Raw genomic sequence first — 15732 nt, 5'->3', positions numbered from 1 at the left:
GGGGAGGGCATTGGGGGAAGGCCACTGGTGAATTAGAGGAACTGAGAACAAGCCAGTGGGGCTCTACAGTTGGTGGGTGAGTGGGCGAGGTAGACTGGGGCCAGGTCATGCAGAGCCTTAAAGGTCATGGGGAGTGGGGGAATAGTACTGAAGAAGGCCCAGCTAAGAAAGGGAGGCATCTTCCCGTGAGAAAATGGTAACAAGGGGAAAATGTTTGGGACACAGAACCTCAGTGTCTCCGTTCCTAAGATGGCAGTGATCATCACTACCTCCCTGGCTGGTTGTGAGGGCTAAGGGCCATGACAAAGCAGGGACAGGCATGGGGCTGGGGGCTCCCTAACTCCCCTACCCAGGGCGGCAGGAACCCGGGCACCGAGCCGAGTCTCCCTCCGGGCCGCGCGGGGGCGCTGTGGCCCGGCGGCTGCCCGGTCCCTGCGTGGTCGCGGAGGGGGGGAGGGGCGGCCGTGGGAAGGGAGGGAGGCGGCAAGATCCCGGCACTTCCGCTAGCCGCTGGCTCACTGGCTGGTTTTGGAGGCGGCAGCGGGAGCGGAGGGAGCACGCGGCCCGGGGCCCCGCATTCCCCGGCCCCCCTCCGCCCCACGCAGCCCGGACCATGGATGCCAGGTTGGGGGCTAGGGGGCGTCAAGCCCACGTGACGGAGCCCCCGGGCCACGTGACTGCCGCTCCTCAGCCCGGGGGGCCGGGTGGGGTCCCAGCTGCTGGGCGGTGGGCGGGCAGAGCGCTGCCGCTAATCTGCGGGGCCGGCGAGGGTGGGTACGCAGCGTGGGCTTGTGCTCCTTGGGGGACTTCGGGAGTGTCAGGCGGAGGAGGTGGGGAACCCCGGCGTTCTCGGAACCTAGAGGGCACGGGTGGGGGAGGGGGCGCCGCCTCTAGCCGGAGCAGCCGGCGAGCCCTGAAGGGAACAGAGGGAACCTGTGTGGCTGGAGGGGCGGATCTGTCCCCGGGGAGGGAGGGAGCCCTGCCTGGCCGGCGCCGGCCCCCCAAGGAGAGAGAGGCTCTTTGTCCGGGCTGGGCTGCAGCTGAGGGGGGCGGGAAGGCGATTCCGGGCCCTTCTCCAGAATGGTCCCCTCTGGAGGGCCGAATGGATGGGGAACTGCACCCTAATACTTACGTCTGCTGTCCCCACAGGTGGTGGGCAGTGGCGGTGGTGCTGGCTACGCTTCCCTCCCTGGGCGCAGGTGGGGAGACCCCCGAAGCCCCTCCGGAGTCGTGGACTCAGCTGTGGTTCTTCCGCTTTTTGGTGAATGCTGCTGGCTATGCCAGCTTTATGGTACCTGGCTACCTGCTGGTGCAGTACTTCAGGCGGAAGAACTACCTGGAGACAGGTGTGTGGGGAAGTGTGCTAGGTCCATATTAAGCTTGCTAGCTGGCTGTCTAAACAAGGACGTGGCTTGGAAAGGGAGGCAGGACCGCAGGCCTGACAGCAGGGTGGGCTGGCTGCTCTGGGGAAGATATGAGGTGCTGGGGAGAAGACTGGGGCTTCACCTTGTGTGCCTTCTTCAGGCAGGGGTCTCTGCTTCCCCCTGGTCAAAGCTTGTGTGTTTGGCAATGAACCCAAGGCCTCCGACGAGGTTCCCCTGGCGCCCCGGACAGAGCCTGCAGAGACCACTCCCACTTGGCAGGCCCTGAAGCTGTTCTTCTGTGCGGTGGGACTCCAGGTAGGTAGGGCAGGGAGGCAGGCTCTGCTTCTCTTCCTGGCTTGGCTCCCGTGGGCAGGGACTGTGGAACCATAGTTTCCACCTGACCAGCCCCAACCGTGTGCTGGTTGGTGTGTTATGTGTCCCCCTCCTCCCAGGGGCACACAGTACCACCATCTTAGAGGTGGTTGAAGGAAATGTCTTTTTTCCCCTTTTCTGTGATTTATACTGTGCTTACTATTAACATATCTTCCCTGCAATGATGGGTGGCATATACTGTAAACCTAATGGTAAAAGTTTGGGGAAGCCATTCAGCCTTCCCCCACACTGCATGAGACTGAGACGTGCTCAGATGCTGACCTCGTAGCATTTTGGAGTGGGCACTAGTAGTTCCATCTCATATACCATGTTGAACTGACAGATGTCCGATCTTCTCTAAGAATTCTTGCCTCCCTGAATTGGTTGGGAATAGATAGGAAGATACGTGGGATGAAGTCAGCTCTAACATACCCTACCTACCGTGGAGACAATTCGGTCTGGGCAGTCCTAAAGCATCTGTTGCTTTGTTTCACACACACTTGATTCCCTGCAAGGTGAATCCAGGCTTGAGAAGGGAGGGGCAACTTCTACCGTGTTCCCTCGAAAATAAGACCTGGTCGGACCATCAGCTCTAATGCGTCTTTTGGAGCAAAAATTAATATTAAGACCCGGTCTTATTTTACTATAGAACTGATGGTCCAGCTAGGTCTTATTTTCGGGGAAACGGTGGTTACTACAGAGCAAGTGCTTTAAATCACTTAAATACCATTCTGTAAAAGAGGGAAGTTGTTGAGATCTTTTTGCCCTTTTTCCTCTCTGTTTCCACCCTCCCCCACCCAGGTGTCTTACCTGACGTGGGGAGTGCTGCAGGAAAGAGTGATGACCCGCAGCTATGGGGCCACAGCCACATGGGCAGGTGAGCGGTTCACAGACTCACAGTTCCTGGTGCTAATGAATCGAGTGCTGGCACTGATCGTGGCTGGCCTCTACTGCCTCCTCTGCAAGCAGCCCCGGCATGGGGCACCCATGTACCGGTACTCCTTTGCCAGCCTGTCAAATGTGCTTAGCAGCTGGTGCCAATATGAAGCTCTCAAGTTCGTCAGCTTCCCAACCCAGGTGCTGGCCAAGGCCTCTAAGGTGATCCCTGTCATGTTGATGGGCAAGTTGGTGTCCAGGCGCAGCTATGAACACTGGGAATACCTGACAGCCGGCCTCATCTCCGTTGGGGTCAGCATGTTTCTGTTGTCCAGCGGACCCGAGCCCCGCATCTCCCCGGCCACCACTCTCTCAGGCCTGATTCTGTTGGCAGGCTACATTGCCTTCGATAGCTTCACCTCAAACTGGCAGGATGCCCTGTTTGCCTATAAGATGTCATCGGTGCAGATGATGTTTGGGGTCAACTTCTTCTCCTGCCTCTTCACAGTGGGCTCTCTGCTAGAGCAGGGGGCCCTCCTGGAGGGGACCCGTTTTATGGGGCGACACAGTGAGTTTGCTGCACATGCCCTGCTGCTCTCTGTCTGCTCTGCGTGTGGCCAGCTCTTCATCTTCTACACCATTGGACAGTTTGGGGCCGCTGTCTTCACCATCATCATGACGCTCCGCCAGGCCTTTGCCATTCTCCTGTCTTGTCTCCTCTATGGCCACACCATCACTGTGGTGGGGGGACTGGGGGTGGCTGTGGTTTTTGCTGCCCTCCTGCTCCGAGTCTATGCCCGGGGCAGGCTAAAGCAACGGGGAAAGAAGGCTGTGGCTGTTGAGTCCCCTGTGCAGAAGGTTTGAGGGGCAAAGTGGAGGGCCCTTACTGTATCCTTTTCCTCTCCTACTGTAACTTCTGAGGCTGCTGGCTCAAGGGCAAAATGCAGGTGTTTTCTGTATGAAAGCAGCTCTGCAGTTGGGGGTGGGGAGCCCAAGGAGGCAGCCTTCCCTTTTGCCTTAAGTCACCAGTCCTCTAGTAGGCAGGATTCTTGAGCCCCAGGTAAGAGATGAGTCCTGTGTGGAGGGGCCTCTCCCCTCAATTTCCCGGAAGTCTTGCCCTTGGCTCTGCCACCAACACCTCACCTGTGCTTGTCCCCTACCTTGAATAGCCAACCCTTTTAGACTTCCAGAGACCTGCATTTCTTACTCTGGTGAGAAAAGCACAAGTATTGTAAGCTCCGAATGCTGCTTTCCTAGGAGTAAGTGGAAGGCGGTGCGGTGCTAGGGAAGGAGGATGGGAGAGCCCTGCCTAGCACCACCACCCTCTGCTCCTGGATCCCTAGGCTCTGCTCCATGAGCCAGTTGCAGGTTTTGGTACTTCGGAAATGTTTTAACTTTCTGCTCTCATAATTTTATTTTATTAAATTAAATTGCTGCAATGGGCTTGGTCCCGTGTTTTGGTTGACTTGCATTTACCTTCAGCCAATGCTTTGACTTAAACTGCTACACGGCCCCCAGTGACCTTAGCTTTTGATGTACTACTAGCATGTACCAGGTAACCTGTATTCAGGATGATGACAGCAGGTTAAGATTTAGACAGAAGCTGAGGAAACTTCAAAGGTAGCATTCTATCCACTTTACAAGGGAGAGCAAAACTGTATAAAACTGCATCTTCTTTATTTTGCATACTTTAATTTCAGGACAAAATAAACAAAAACTCCCACAACACACAACATCCAAACCCAATGTCAAATGTGGGAAGGGAAGGCTGGAGGCCCTTGTATCCCCACCTTAGGCAGAAAGACAGGAGAGGAAAAAACCACTAGACATGAGCAGAGGAAACCAGGTGCCAGGGCCACCTAGGGCTGCTGGGGGAGCCACGGACACTATACACAGGGCACGCCGTCTGCAGGTAGAACTCCTCCTAATCTACTTCTTCCATGCGAGATGCATCCTCGTCACCCTCCAGGGGGGGGATCTCCTCTGGAACAGCAGCACTGGGTTCTTCTGCTGTCACTTCATCTTCGTCAATGCCTGCAAGTGGGAAGAAAGTCACATGACGTTTGACCCAAATAGCATTCCGAGGAATCTGTCCCGGGGAGACAAGTTCCCTGGTAAACGGCACTCACCTAGGCCCAGCTTGATCATGCGGTAGATGCGGTTGGAGTGGGTCTGGGGATCCTCGAGGGAGAAGCCCGAGGACAGCAGCGCGGTTTCAAACAACAGCACTACTAGGTCCTTGACGGCCTTGTCGTTCTTGTCGGCCTCCGCCTTCTGCCGCAGGGTCTCCACGATCGGGTGGTCGGGGTTGATCTCCAGGTGCTTCTTGGCCATCATGTAGCCCATCGTCGAGTTGTCCCGAAGGGCCTGGGCTTTCATGATCCGCTCCATGTTGGCTGTCCAGCCGTAGGTGCTCGTCACGATGCAGCAGGGTGAAGACACAAGCCTATTGGAGATTGTCACCTGAGGACAACCAAAAACCTTAGGTTGGCACTGAACCACATTGCCATGTGAAGGCAACAATAATGGTATTTTAAGTTCTGTTCTCAGAACAAATGCCTCATCTTCCAGAAAGCAACGCCCAGATTTACAAAAATGGCAACCTTAAACCTGCCTGCTTGAGAGGGAAACGGCCCTAAAGGCATTGATTATAAAATAGATCTTAGTCCCACAATTGCTTACCTTCTCAACCTTCTTATCCAAGATTTCTTTCATGAGTTTGCAGAGGTTTTCAAACTTGGCCTTGCTCTCTTCCATTTTCTTCTTCTCCTCTTCATCCTCAGGGAGCTCCAGGCCTTCCTTGGTAACTGAGACCAGGCTCTTCCCATCAAATTCCTTGAGCTGTTGTACGCAGTACTCATCGATAGGCTCTGTCATATACACGACCTCGAAGCCTCGCTTCCGCACTCGCTCCACAAAAGCCGAGTTGGCAACCTGCTCTTTGCTCTCACCTGTAGGGTTATTGAATGTGATTCAGGTACTAGAACACATTTTACCACCAGTTCCCAGGCATCCCTCAATGTCCCCACCTCTCCCCTACACCTCTAAGGAGAGGCTTTGATCAGATGTAGGCTCCAACGCACCAGTGATGTAATAGATGCACTTCTGGGTCTCTTTCATGCGCGAGACATATTCTGAGAGAGAAGTCATTTCATCTCCAGACTGGGAGGTGTGATAGCGGAGCAGCTCAGAAAGGCGTCGCCTATTAGTTGAGTCCTCGTGGATTCCAAGCTTTAAGTGTGGAAAAGAAACAACCAATCTTCCTTAGAAACAATCTCTTACCCTCTTAACACAAATGAAAAAAAAATCCACAGTAATTAAGTAAGCATTTGCTGCCTTCTTACCTTTAGGTTTTTAGAAAACGCCTCATAGAACTTCTTATAGTTCTCCTTGTCTTCCGCCAGCTCGGAGAAGAGCTCAAGGCACTTCTTAACAATGTTTTTACGAATGACCTTCAAGATTTTGCTCTGCTGGAGCATTTCTCGGGAGATGTTCAAGGGCAGGTCCTCAGAGTCGACCACACCACGGATGAAGTCTGCAATCAAAAGGGAAGGAAGCACAGGTGAATGAGGTAGACAGCCACCCAGATTCAGCAGGCTACATTTTCCCATGGAACCTTCTGTACTTATGGTGCAGAGAATCCTTAATTATCTGAGACAAAGACTTTAGTCCCCTTGAGAATGCTGAAAGCCTCACAGGACTTGACCCAACTGTTACATTAGGCCAAGATACTCACTGAGATACTCTGGTATCAACTCATCACAGCTGTCCATGATGAACACACGCCGGACGTACAGTTTGATGTTGTTCTTCTTCTTCTTGTTCTCGAAAAGGTCAAAAGGAGCCCGACGGGGTATGAATAACAAGGCCCTGAATTCCAATTGACCTTCCACAGAGAAATGCTGTTAAGAAATTCAAGATGTCATTAGTGCACTTTCAGGTAAAAGACTAGCTTTTAGTCCCAACACCAAATTATCAAAGTGGAACAAGGATCTTCCCTAAGTACTAACGATAGGGCAGCTGTTGAGAAAATTAAGCCCTGATGTCCTAAACGACGAGAACAGTATAAGCTTTGTATGATCCTTGAGTCAATGAGAACAGTCAATTGAGAACCCAGGATGTATAAGGCCAGCATGAAGACAAAGTTAGGTCACTAGAAAGGATGTCATTTCTCCACCCCGTGGAAGTGTCACCAGTAAGTGAACTCATGTGGTTCCATGGCTTTCACTCCCACTACCAACCAGCTGGGCAAGTTCCACGTGTGTATGACCAGCAACACCCTTCTACCTGCTCCTATTGGCCCAGCATGCAAAGCGTGTCACCTTGACTGCCAAGTGGTCTTCCCAGTCATTGGTTAGGCTCTTGTAGAACTCTCCATATTCCTCCTGGGTGATGTCATCAGGGTTTCTGGTCCAAATGGGCTTGGTCTTGTTCAGCTCCTCCTGATCGATGTATTTCTCCTTAATCTTCTTTGTTTTCTTTTTCTTATCCTTAGCACTATCTTCGTCATCGGAGCCCACGTCTTCAATTTTGGGCTTATCGTCATCATCTTTATCCTCCTCTTTCTTCTCACCTTTCTCTTCCTCTGCTTCATCATCACTGATTTCTTTCTCTCGTTCCTTCTCCAACTGAAAGCACCAAAGACAATAGTTTCAGAGTACAGAACACCAGGGATAACAAAAAACCAGGAACCATGCAATTCTCCAGAGCAGCAGACGTCATGTGTTGGCAGTTTCCAGCGCATACTCACATAAAGGGTGATGGGGTACCCTATGAACTGTGAGTGCTTCTTCACCACTTCTTTGACCCGCCTCTCCTCTATGTACTCTGTCTGGTCTTCCTTAAGATGGAGGATCACTTTGGTACCCCGGCCAATGGGCTCACCTACAAAGTCAATCACAATGGAACATTAAAAAATAAAAAAAAAAAACTAAATGCACAACTGTAGTGAAATAAAACTGCTTTACAGATAGGACACTCAAGATGTCTATTTACGTTTCCCCTGCATTCTAAGCCAGACACTTTCACAGTTAAGCCAGCTTACCGTGGTCAGCTCGTACAGTGAAGGAACCGCCGGCAGACGACTCCCAGGCATACTGCTCATCATCATTATGCTTTGTGATCACAACCACTTTTTCTGCCACCAGGTAGGCAGAATAAAAGCCCACACCAAACTGTCCAATCATGGAGATGTCTGCACCAGCCTGCCAAAAAGTTTCAAAGTCAAAACAAATTCTGAAAACCATAGAAAGCCAAAGAAAATAGATAAACACGAATGGTGTGTGCCTAGCTAAAATACCACATACCTGAAGAGCCTCCATAAATGCTTTAGTACCAGACTTGGCAATGGTTCCCAGATTATTTATGAGATCAGCTTTGGTCATGCCAATGCCAGTATCCACCAGAGTCAGAGTACGTTCCTGGGGGTTGGGGATGATGTCAATTTTCAGCTCTTTACCACTGTCCAACTTGGAAGGGTCAGTCAGGCTCTCATAGCGTATCTTGTCCAAGGCCTGGAAATACAAATTTTATTCTTACAATGCTGCTTTCTTAAAACACAACTCTTCATCCAATAAAAAACTTCATTTTTTATTCCTCAATAGCTTCAATTCTGATTACCCTTTGAAGTTTAAAAACCACATACAGTTAGTTACACTATTCCATCTATCCATAGAGTAAGACAAACCTTTTTGGAATGCTAGGTTTATCCCCTTCAATAGCAGGCCCCACAAAAATGCCAAACCACCCCTTATCACTTTTCCGGATTGCTAAAAACAAACAAATACAGCCACGAAGACCCCCTCCCCAGCACTTACATCAGAAGCATTACTGATCAATTCCCGAAGGAAAATTTCTTTGTTCGAATAGAAAGTATTGATGATGAGAGACATAAGTTGGGCAATTTCTGCCTGGAAGGCAAAAGTCTCCACCTCCTCCTCTCCATGGTGCACTTCCTCAGGCATCTAAATAAGAATAGTCAAGAATTACAAAAGAACAGGATGGCCCTGAATTTAAGACTCCTAAAACTCACCCCAATTACAGTGAACACTGAGAGAGAGTTGGTTCAAACTGCTCTGAGCGAGGTACTACCTATCCATTCCCCAAGAGGGTTTGCTTTCTTCAAGATTTCAAGATGCACCCTTAGTCGCAAACCATTTGGGGGCTGGGAAGCCAACACATTCTTCAACGAAACAGAAAAGCAGGTTTTTTGGACGTCAAACTACTGTTAAGCGGTCCATGTACCAGCAGCCTCAGCATCACCGGGTTACCTACCTTGTTAGAAATGCAGAATATTGGCCCCCAACCTACATGTCTCAAGTTAAGAATTCCAGGAAATCCACACGCACGTTTAAGTGTAGAAATCCCTAACCACAGTTTTATTACCTTTTTTTGGTCTAGATGAAGTAGAAAAACCCGAGGTCACTCGTTTTATGGTAACGGCAATAACGTGCAACTGCTTCCCAAGTAGGTACCTCCTACCTCGCCCAGCACGGGATTGCTGACTCACGTGGTAGGGGAGGGTAACCCGAGAGCGGTGGGATACCCGCCGGCAGGGGAGGGGGACTATTAAGACAAAGAAGCCGATAAAACAAAAGCACAGTCGTGACCCCTCAGCTCACGTGACTCAAGTATAGGCCTAAACACAACTAAGATGGTGGCCGTGGTCTACCGGATCGACCCTCGTCACTACCGGACATGCGTCGGCCAGAGCCACGCGAAAACGGGGTGCCGCCGCGCAGCCTCCCTGCGCTCCAGCATTCGGGCACCAGGGCGGGGCGCCGGGCTCCAGAAGCTTCCAGAACAATCTCAGCTCTGGGAGAAGGGCGGGGGTTGAGGAGCCCACGAATCTTCCAGAACCCGCCTCCTCCCCTCCTCCACGCCAACACAGGAAAGATCTAGAAGGACGGTGGGCCAGTAGGGATCCAAAGCGTTCCTTGCCGCGGACCCTCAGGGACTTGAGAAACGCGTCTAAATAAAACAGGTGGCACAGCCAGAACAGCACCAGGCTGTGCTGAGTCACACCGAGCGCGCACACCCACAACCCTTGCGGACCCTCTAGCGCCCCGTAGCCGCGGTCCGGAAATGGAGGGGCAAAGATGGCAGCGTCCCGGGCCGGCGCAGCCACCACGTGCAGTAGCCCACTACCCCAAGGCCACTGCGCGGCCCACCTCAGCCAAGGCTAGTCCTGGCCCGGGGGAACCTCCGCCGCCTAAGCATACCAGGGCAAGCAAGCTCCATTCGAGAACCCCCTCCCACCCACCTCGGAAATTGTGTTATCCCAAAGGCAGCCCAGCACAAGATCTGGGCTTTGGAAGGGAAAAGAAAGATGAAAGACGCTCAAAGACAGAAAAGGTTGAAAAAGTGCGGCCATACCTTAAAGGTGAAGAGACGCAAGTACTAGAGAGAAAGGTGGACAGCGACTGTGACCGGCGCACACCCCGCTACAAGCGCGCGTGGGGATAACTCAAAAGAAGGACTATGTGACCCTCTAGTCGCTCTATATAGGGCGAAGTACAAGCCAGATGTCCTCCCACGGATCCCTCCGCCTTAAAGCAGGATGCCTGTCAGCTCCGCACCTGCCGCCGCCCGCCCACCTTGACGTCATGGCCAAAATAGGGGAGGAGACAGTGAAGAGCGGGAGCAGGCGTTCGCAGGAGCGCACACTATTTTATTGGCTTACGTATCCCCATCTACGCACTTCACAGGCATGACCCCACCAGAATTAGAGGTTGGGAATGCTTAGATGGTCTAGGTGGATTTAGGGTCCAGGGTCCCACTGATTTCCCTTAAAACCTGTGGGGCAGGCCCCTCCACTGATACGTCCTGGCCTTGAGGGACACCTAAAAAGGGGCGGATGGAGGCGGCCAATCACTCCGACCTCCGCTCCCAGGCTAGACCTCCCTCTTAGAATCTGCCCTGCACATTCCTACATCCCGATGAGGGGAAAGGGTTTTCTCTGGGGCGGTACAGAATTCCAGGCCCAACTTCGGGCAGCCGCCGGATCCCGGCCCTCCGGTGGTTGAGCGGTGGTGGGCGGGGGGAAGAGCCAGCGTTTCGCAGCGGGGCGTGGCGCCGGCCCAGACTGGTGGAGGGACTCTTTGCGGCGGAGGGAGAGACAGCGGCAGTACTGCGATGCTTCCAGCAGTTTCCAGACCCCAATTGGCGGTCCCGCCCCCGCCCCACCCTCTTCCCTTGAGGCTCCGCCTCGCCCGCTGCGGCCTGGGTGGTGTCTCTGTGGCGCGGCGACAATTCTACCAGAGTCACCCGGGAGCGGGTAGGCTGCGCCAATCCCCTGTACTCTAGGAGGCCGCGCGCGGGACCCTCTATCTCACCTACCGGGTCCAGCTGGCTTGGCACTGCCTCGTGGGTGGGGTGGAGCCCAAAGGGAGTGATTGACTGCTCCTGTCCCCCTTCAGTCACACAGCACCCTGCTCTGCGGGAGCCGCCTGGCGCAAGCCGAGATAGGTCGCTTTGGAAGGGACCCTCCCTCTGGGAGGGACCCAGCCTCTGTAGCTGACCATGTGTGGAACGCAGAGACGTGCCACCTCCCTACATACCGAGGTGTGATTAAAAGATAGGGTGAATATTTAAATTTAAAAAAAATTTATTGGGGCTGGCAGGTGCCTCAGGTGGTGGGAGCGCTGTACTCCTAACGCCCAGGGAATCAGCGCTGTACTCCTAACGCCCAGGGAATCCGCTGATTTCCCACATGGGCCAGTGAGCTGCGCCCTCTACAGCTAAGATTGTGAATGGCTCTCCCTGGAGCTGGGCTGCTGTGAGCAGGCATGAGCTGCTGTGAGCTGCCCTGAGCTGCCGGCTGATGACCGACTGCCTCAGCTGGGGGGAGCGCAAGGCTCATAATACCAGCATGGGCCAGGGAGCTGTGTCCTACACAACCAGACTGAGAAACAGTGGCTTGAACTGGAGTGTGGGGGGAGGCGGAAAGGGGGGAAACAGGAAAAAAATTTTATTACAATAAAAGGCACATTGCCATTGTCTTCATCCTCCATTATGGCAAAGCTCTGTGTAACACATTGCTTCTGGTATATGGCAATTATTGTCAAATAAAAACGTTATGGTGTGTCCTCATCCACCTTATTCATGGGATATGGCACTGTGTGACTTCTGGCTCTTCCCTAAAGTCAAAATGACTACGAAAGAAAAACATTTTGAATCGATTCAGAACATCGAGGCAGCCACAACAGCTCAAGTAAAGACACTCACCAAAGAGGACTTCCAGAAATGCTCCAGAAAGTGGCCAGAATGATGGGATAAGTGTGTTCAAAGCGAGGGGTATTAATGGCAATGGGTCTTTTACTGTAATCATTTTTTTAATTTAATCATTCACCGTAGTTTTTGATCACACCTTGTAAGCACATAGAGCTGTTTCTCAATCTGGTTTTGTTTCTTTTCACCCGCCTACCTCCTGCAGCTACCTAGACCTGGGGAGGGGAGGGTCTCCAGGGGACCCCTGCAGGATGCAGTGCCTTTTGGAGGCCGCGTGAAGACACTGGTCAGATAGCGCCGACGTCAGACGTCCAGAACCAAGTTGTCCTCCTTCAGCTGTGGCGCCTGATGCCCAGAGAGCTGCAGGTTGCCTTGCCTCACCCGGCTCTGCAACTTTGCATGCCCTCCAGCTAGCAAACTGACTTTGCCTTTCTAAGGCCTTATCTTGGAAGCCTGCTGGACCCATAGCCTCTCCAGGATAGAATGGCCACTCCCTGCTCTGTGACCTTGTAGATGTCCATCAACTCCCTTCCTGACCCACTCTGTCTGTCCCTGCAATGCTGGGGAGGTGTTCCCCCACCACCACCTGAAGTCCTCTATCGCCAGCCTTGGTGCCCAGTTTTCTTTCCTTCCTTCATATTTTCTTTGTTCGTGTGTGGAATTCCAAAGAACAAAGGACCCTTGCTTTCCTTGCCTCACATCCGAGACCTCATCACCCTTGCCACCAACACCCCAATTTCATCTCTCCTTACCCATCTACACCCCATCATTATGGTCTGTGAGAAACCTGTGGTTGGGAGATGTCAATGAGTATGGGAAGGGGCATGGTGCTGCTTCCAGGAAGGCTCCAAGATTCTCTCGATCGAAATCTCAAACAAGGAGCATAGTCCCTTAACACACCCCCTTTCCCTCTGGGCAGAAGGGGCCTAGCTAATTACAAATCTGTTTTCTAGTTCACAAGGAGCATTCACAACATCTCACAGTCCTGTGAAGAGGTAAAAGTGAGACTGCATATTCTAGGTATTGGGAGGGGAAGGCTTCAGGGACTACATCAGGGTCAGTCAGCTCAGAGCCTTTGGTACACTAACTCCCTTGCTGCAACCCTGCTACAGAAATGGAGTGGGGAAGCTGTCTCCCCTCTCAGGACACAAGTCCAAAGCAGAGCGGGAATCACTCCTCTGGATCAGTGTCAGGACCAGAGACTACTCAGGGGTTTTCTAATGGGAAAAATCTCAAATCTTGAACCAACACAGAAATTCCAACTTCTCTTCTGGAGGCTTCCAAGATGACTTCTCCCACTCATTGATGCTCAGTAAGCCCCCACTGTGAGCCTCACCTGGGGATGCAGAGATGCATGAGGACAGGGAGTCTTTAGCTACTGGGCACTGCCCCAGGCCAAATGTGAATCATAGCAGTATGGGAGAAGATCAGAGTCTCCTAACTCATTCCTGGGGAAGGCGGCAGTCTTAGGGCTATGGCTAGCCAGGCCACGTTACCGGTCTAAGAGAAAAACAAGGCACAACCCTGACAGAGGGACCATAGTCCACGAACCCCTGAGGAAGGCAGGAAGAGCTGAAAGTGACTCTGCAGGCAGGGGTCAGGTTTTAAAAAGGCCCCAAATGCCATATCAAGAAGTTCTGACCTTAACTGAGGGTGAGAGAAGCCACTGGCGGCTATTAAAGATGGTTTAACCTCCCCGCCCCCATCTCCAGAATCCTACTCCCAGCAGTACTTGCAATGCTTGATGTTCCCTAGATATCCATTATTCCTGACCTGGCCTCAAAGACCCAGCCCAACCTTTTGCCATTGGAGGGCGGCGACATGAAACAAGACAAACTATGGCCTGCAGCTAGTGAGCCAGTTGCTTGTTTTTGTATGGCCTATGGGTAAGAATAGTTTTTACATTTTTTAATGGTTGGAAAAAAATCAAAAGATAATATGTTGGCATGTGAAAAGTATATGAAATTTAAATTTGTGTCCACAAAGTTTTGCTGAAACACAGCCACACTCAGGCTCATTTGTTTACATGTTGTCTTTGGGGCTTTCGTGGTGTGATGTCATGGTTGATAGTTCTGACAGAGACCACAGAGCTTGCAAAGTCTAAAATATTTACTCTCTTACCTTTTACAGAAAAGGTTTGCAGATCCCTGATTTAGCTAAAGCTAGGTGAGGTCTTGGAGGGAGCATGGAGACTCAGGCTGGGCAGAGGCCTCCTGCCGCTGCTCAAACTGAGAGATCTCCTAGTTGGGCAGCACCACTGGCGTTTCAAGGGGATCTAGGAGGCTGCTGAGGGGTGCTCTGATAAGGGGCAATGGGTGAACAAGGTACCCAGGGGGCATCAGGACATCAGGGATTGTACAAGCATGGGGAATAGCTCTGGATCCTTAGCTCTCAGAACAAGCTCAGGACCTGCCAGGTGTGTTCTGTCAGTTCTGGTCCTTTCCAGTTCCATAGGGTTTACATCTCTGAATTTCATATGGAATACCCTGAAGTGACATCCTCACAAGCCAATAGACTTGATGTTCAGATACTCGTACATTAGACAATTGAGCAGGTCTGCATGGCCAGCCTGGACTCTGTTCCTTCACCTCAGTTTCCATGTTCTGCTGGGACATGCGAAGTCTCTTGTACAACTTTCAAAGCTCGCTTTATGTGTTAGTTCATTATTATTATTATTATTATTGATGCTATGGTAAATGGAAAATTTCCTTCAATTTCTGTTTCCCAGAGCTTGAAAGCAATGGATTTTTGTATATTGAACATGCATGTTGGCAAATTACCTTATTAATTCTTTTTATTTTATTTTATTGGTTTTAGGTGCACAAGACAAAGCAATATTTAGACGTTTATCATTTAAACCTTATTAATTCTTAATTTGTTCATCAGTTTTTTTTACGTTTTCTAGGTATAACCTTATCTATCAGCTGAGAACAATGACAGTTTGGTTTCTCCCTCTCTAATCCTTGTGTCTCTTATTTCTTGTTATACTGCACCAGCTAGGACCTGCAGAACAATGATGAGTGGAAACAATGATTCTGGGCCTTTCTATATCATTTCTGATCAGAAAAAGAATGCTTCTACTCTTCATCATTGAGCATATTTGCTCTTTCTATCCCTAACTTATCATTTTAATCTAAATAGGTATCAAAATTATTTTTTCTGCATCTATTGGGAATATCATTTAAAAATTTAATCTATTTATATGTTTAATTTATTAATGACTTACTAATATTAGACTGAAATGATCTATTTCTTTAAAGTTTTGTAGAACTCACCTATGAAACTGCCTAAGTCTGTAGTTTTCTGTATGGAAACATTTTAACTAAGGACTCAATATATATATTTTTTTAATAGTATAGGAGTATTCAGGTTTTCTACCTCTCCTTGAGTCAATTTTGCTTAATATTTTTTCTGGATATTTCTTGAAATCTTTAAATATTGTGGCATATTATTTTCTTTGACTATCTTTTTAATCTCTGTTCTATCTAAAACATGTCTCCTTTTTCATTCCTAAAATTGTTCTCCATATCTTATCCCTTTTTTGTGTGACATTTTGCCAGAGATTTATCTATTTTATTTATATTGACCTTCATTTCATTGTTTTCTTCTTCTTTAATTAATTAATTTATTTTTTAATTTATTTTTTAATTTATTTTTTAAGGAGGGTGCAGCTCACAGTGGCCCATGCGGGGATCAAACCGGCAATCTTGGTGTTATCAGCACTATGCTCTAACCGACTGAGCTAACCGGCCACCCCTAACTTCTTTATTTTTTAAATTTATGCTGAATTTTTATTTCATTATTTCTATTTTCTCTGGGTCAATTCTGTTGTCCTTTTTCTATTTTCTCAACTTTAATATTTAGCACATTAAATTTCAGCCTTTTTCCCTTT

At 50.2% G+C, this 15732-nt stretch overlaps 2 protein-coding genes across 4 annotated transcripts; one reads left to right on the top strand and one right to left on the bottom strand.

Annotated features, from left to right (window-relative positions):
• The first annotated feature begins 458 nt into the window (after positions 1 to 458).
• On the top strand, positions 459 to 4051 carry SLC35B2 (solute carrier family 35 member B2). The gene is made up of 4 exons (XM_019734696.2): positions 459 to 624; positions 1150 to 1346; positions 1525 to 1679; positions 2538 to 4051. Exons 1-4 carry the CDS (start codon positions 614 to 616, stop codon positions 3474 to 3476), a joined length of 1302 nt encoding a protein of 433 aa, XP_019590255.1. The 5' UTR covers positions 459 to 613; the 3' UTR covers positions 3477 to 4051.
• A 217-nt stretch (positions 4052 to 4268) lies between these two features.
• HSP90AB1 (heat shock protein 90 alpha family class B member 1) lies at positions 4269 to 11045 on the bottom strand. Of its 3 annotated transcripts, none has more exons than XM_019734695.2 (12): positions 10950 to 11045; positions 8429 to 8575; positions 7919 to 8125; positions 7657 to 7816; positions 7363 to 7496; positions 6935 to 7240; positions 6349 to 6514; positions 5957 to 6147; positions 5696 to 5843; positions 5295 to 5563; positions 4742 to 5075; positions 4269 to 4646 (listed from the first exon to the last, which is right to left on the bottom strand). In XM_019734695.2, exons 2-12 carry the CDS (start codon positions 8573 to 8575, stop codon positions 4537 to 4539), a joined length of 2172 nt encoding a protein of 723 aa, XP_019590254.2. In that variant the 5' UTR covers positions 10950 to 11045; the 3' UTR covers positions 4269 to 4536. The 3 variants fall into 3 exon arrangements, with proteins under 3 accessions (XP_019590254.2, XP_019590252.2, XP_019590253.2); XM_019734693.2 differs by lacking the exon at positions 10950 to 11045 and adding an exon at positions 9987 to 10157; XM_019734694.2 differs by lacking the exon at positions 10950 to 11045 and adding an exon at positions 8997 to 9647.
• Between the last annotated feature and the right edge of the window lie 4687 nt (positions 11046 to 15732).

This window comes from Rhinolophus sinicus, linkage group LG05 (genome assembly GCF_036562045.2).
Source record: "Rhinolophus sinicus isolate RSC01 linkage group LG05, ASM3656204v1, whole genome shotgun sequence".
In the NCBI taxonomy this organism is placed as follows: Eukaryota; Metazoa; Chordata; class Mammalia; order Chiroptera; family Rhinolophidae; genus Rhinolophus; species Rhinolophus sinicus.
The sequence above is the reverse complement of the archived record's forward strand: the minus strand, read 5'-3'. Positions and strand labels throughout refer to the sequence as shown.

Excerpts from the sequence above, each read along its gene's own strand:
- SLC35B2 (XM_019734696.2), top strand. Across the intron at positions 1,347-1,524 it reads GAAGAACTACCTGGAGACAG|GCAGGGGTCTCTGCTTCCCC; the intron begins GTGTGTGGGGAA and ends TGCCTTCTTCAG. Across the intron at positions 1,680-2,537 it reads TCTGTGCGGTGGGACTCCAG|GTGTCTTACCTGACGTGGGG; the intron begins GTAGGTAGGGCA and ends TCCCCCACCCAG.
- HSP90AB1 (XM_019734695.2), bottom strand. The coding sequence starts at position 8,575 with ATGCCTGAGGAAGTGCACCATGGAGAGGAGGAGGTGGAGACTTTTGCC. Across the intron at positions 5,844-5,956 it reads CGTTTTCTAAAAACCTAAAG|CTTGGAATCCACGAGGACTC; the intron begins GTAAGAAGGCAG and ends CCACACTTAAAG. Across the intron at positions 5,564-5,695 it reads GTGCATCTATTACATCACTG|GTGAGAGCAAAGAGCAGGTT; the intron begins GTGCGTTGGAGC and ends ATAACCCTACAG.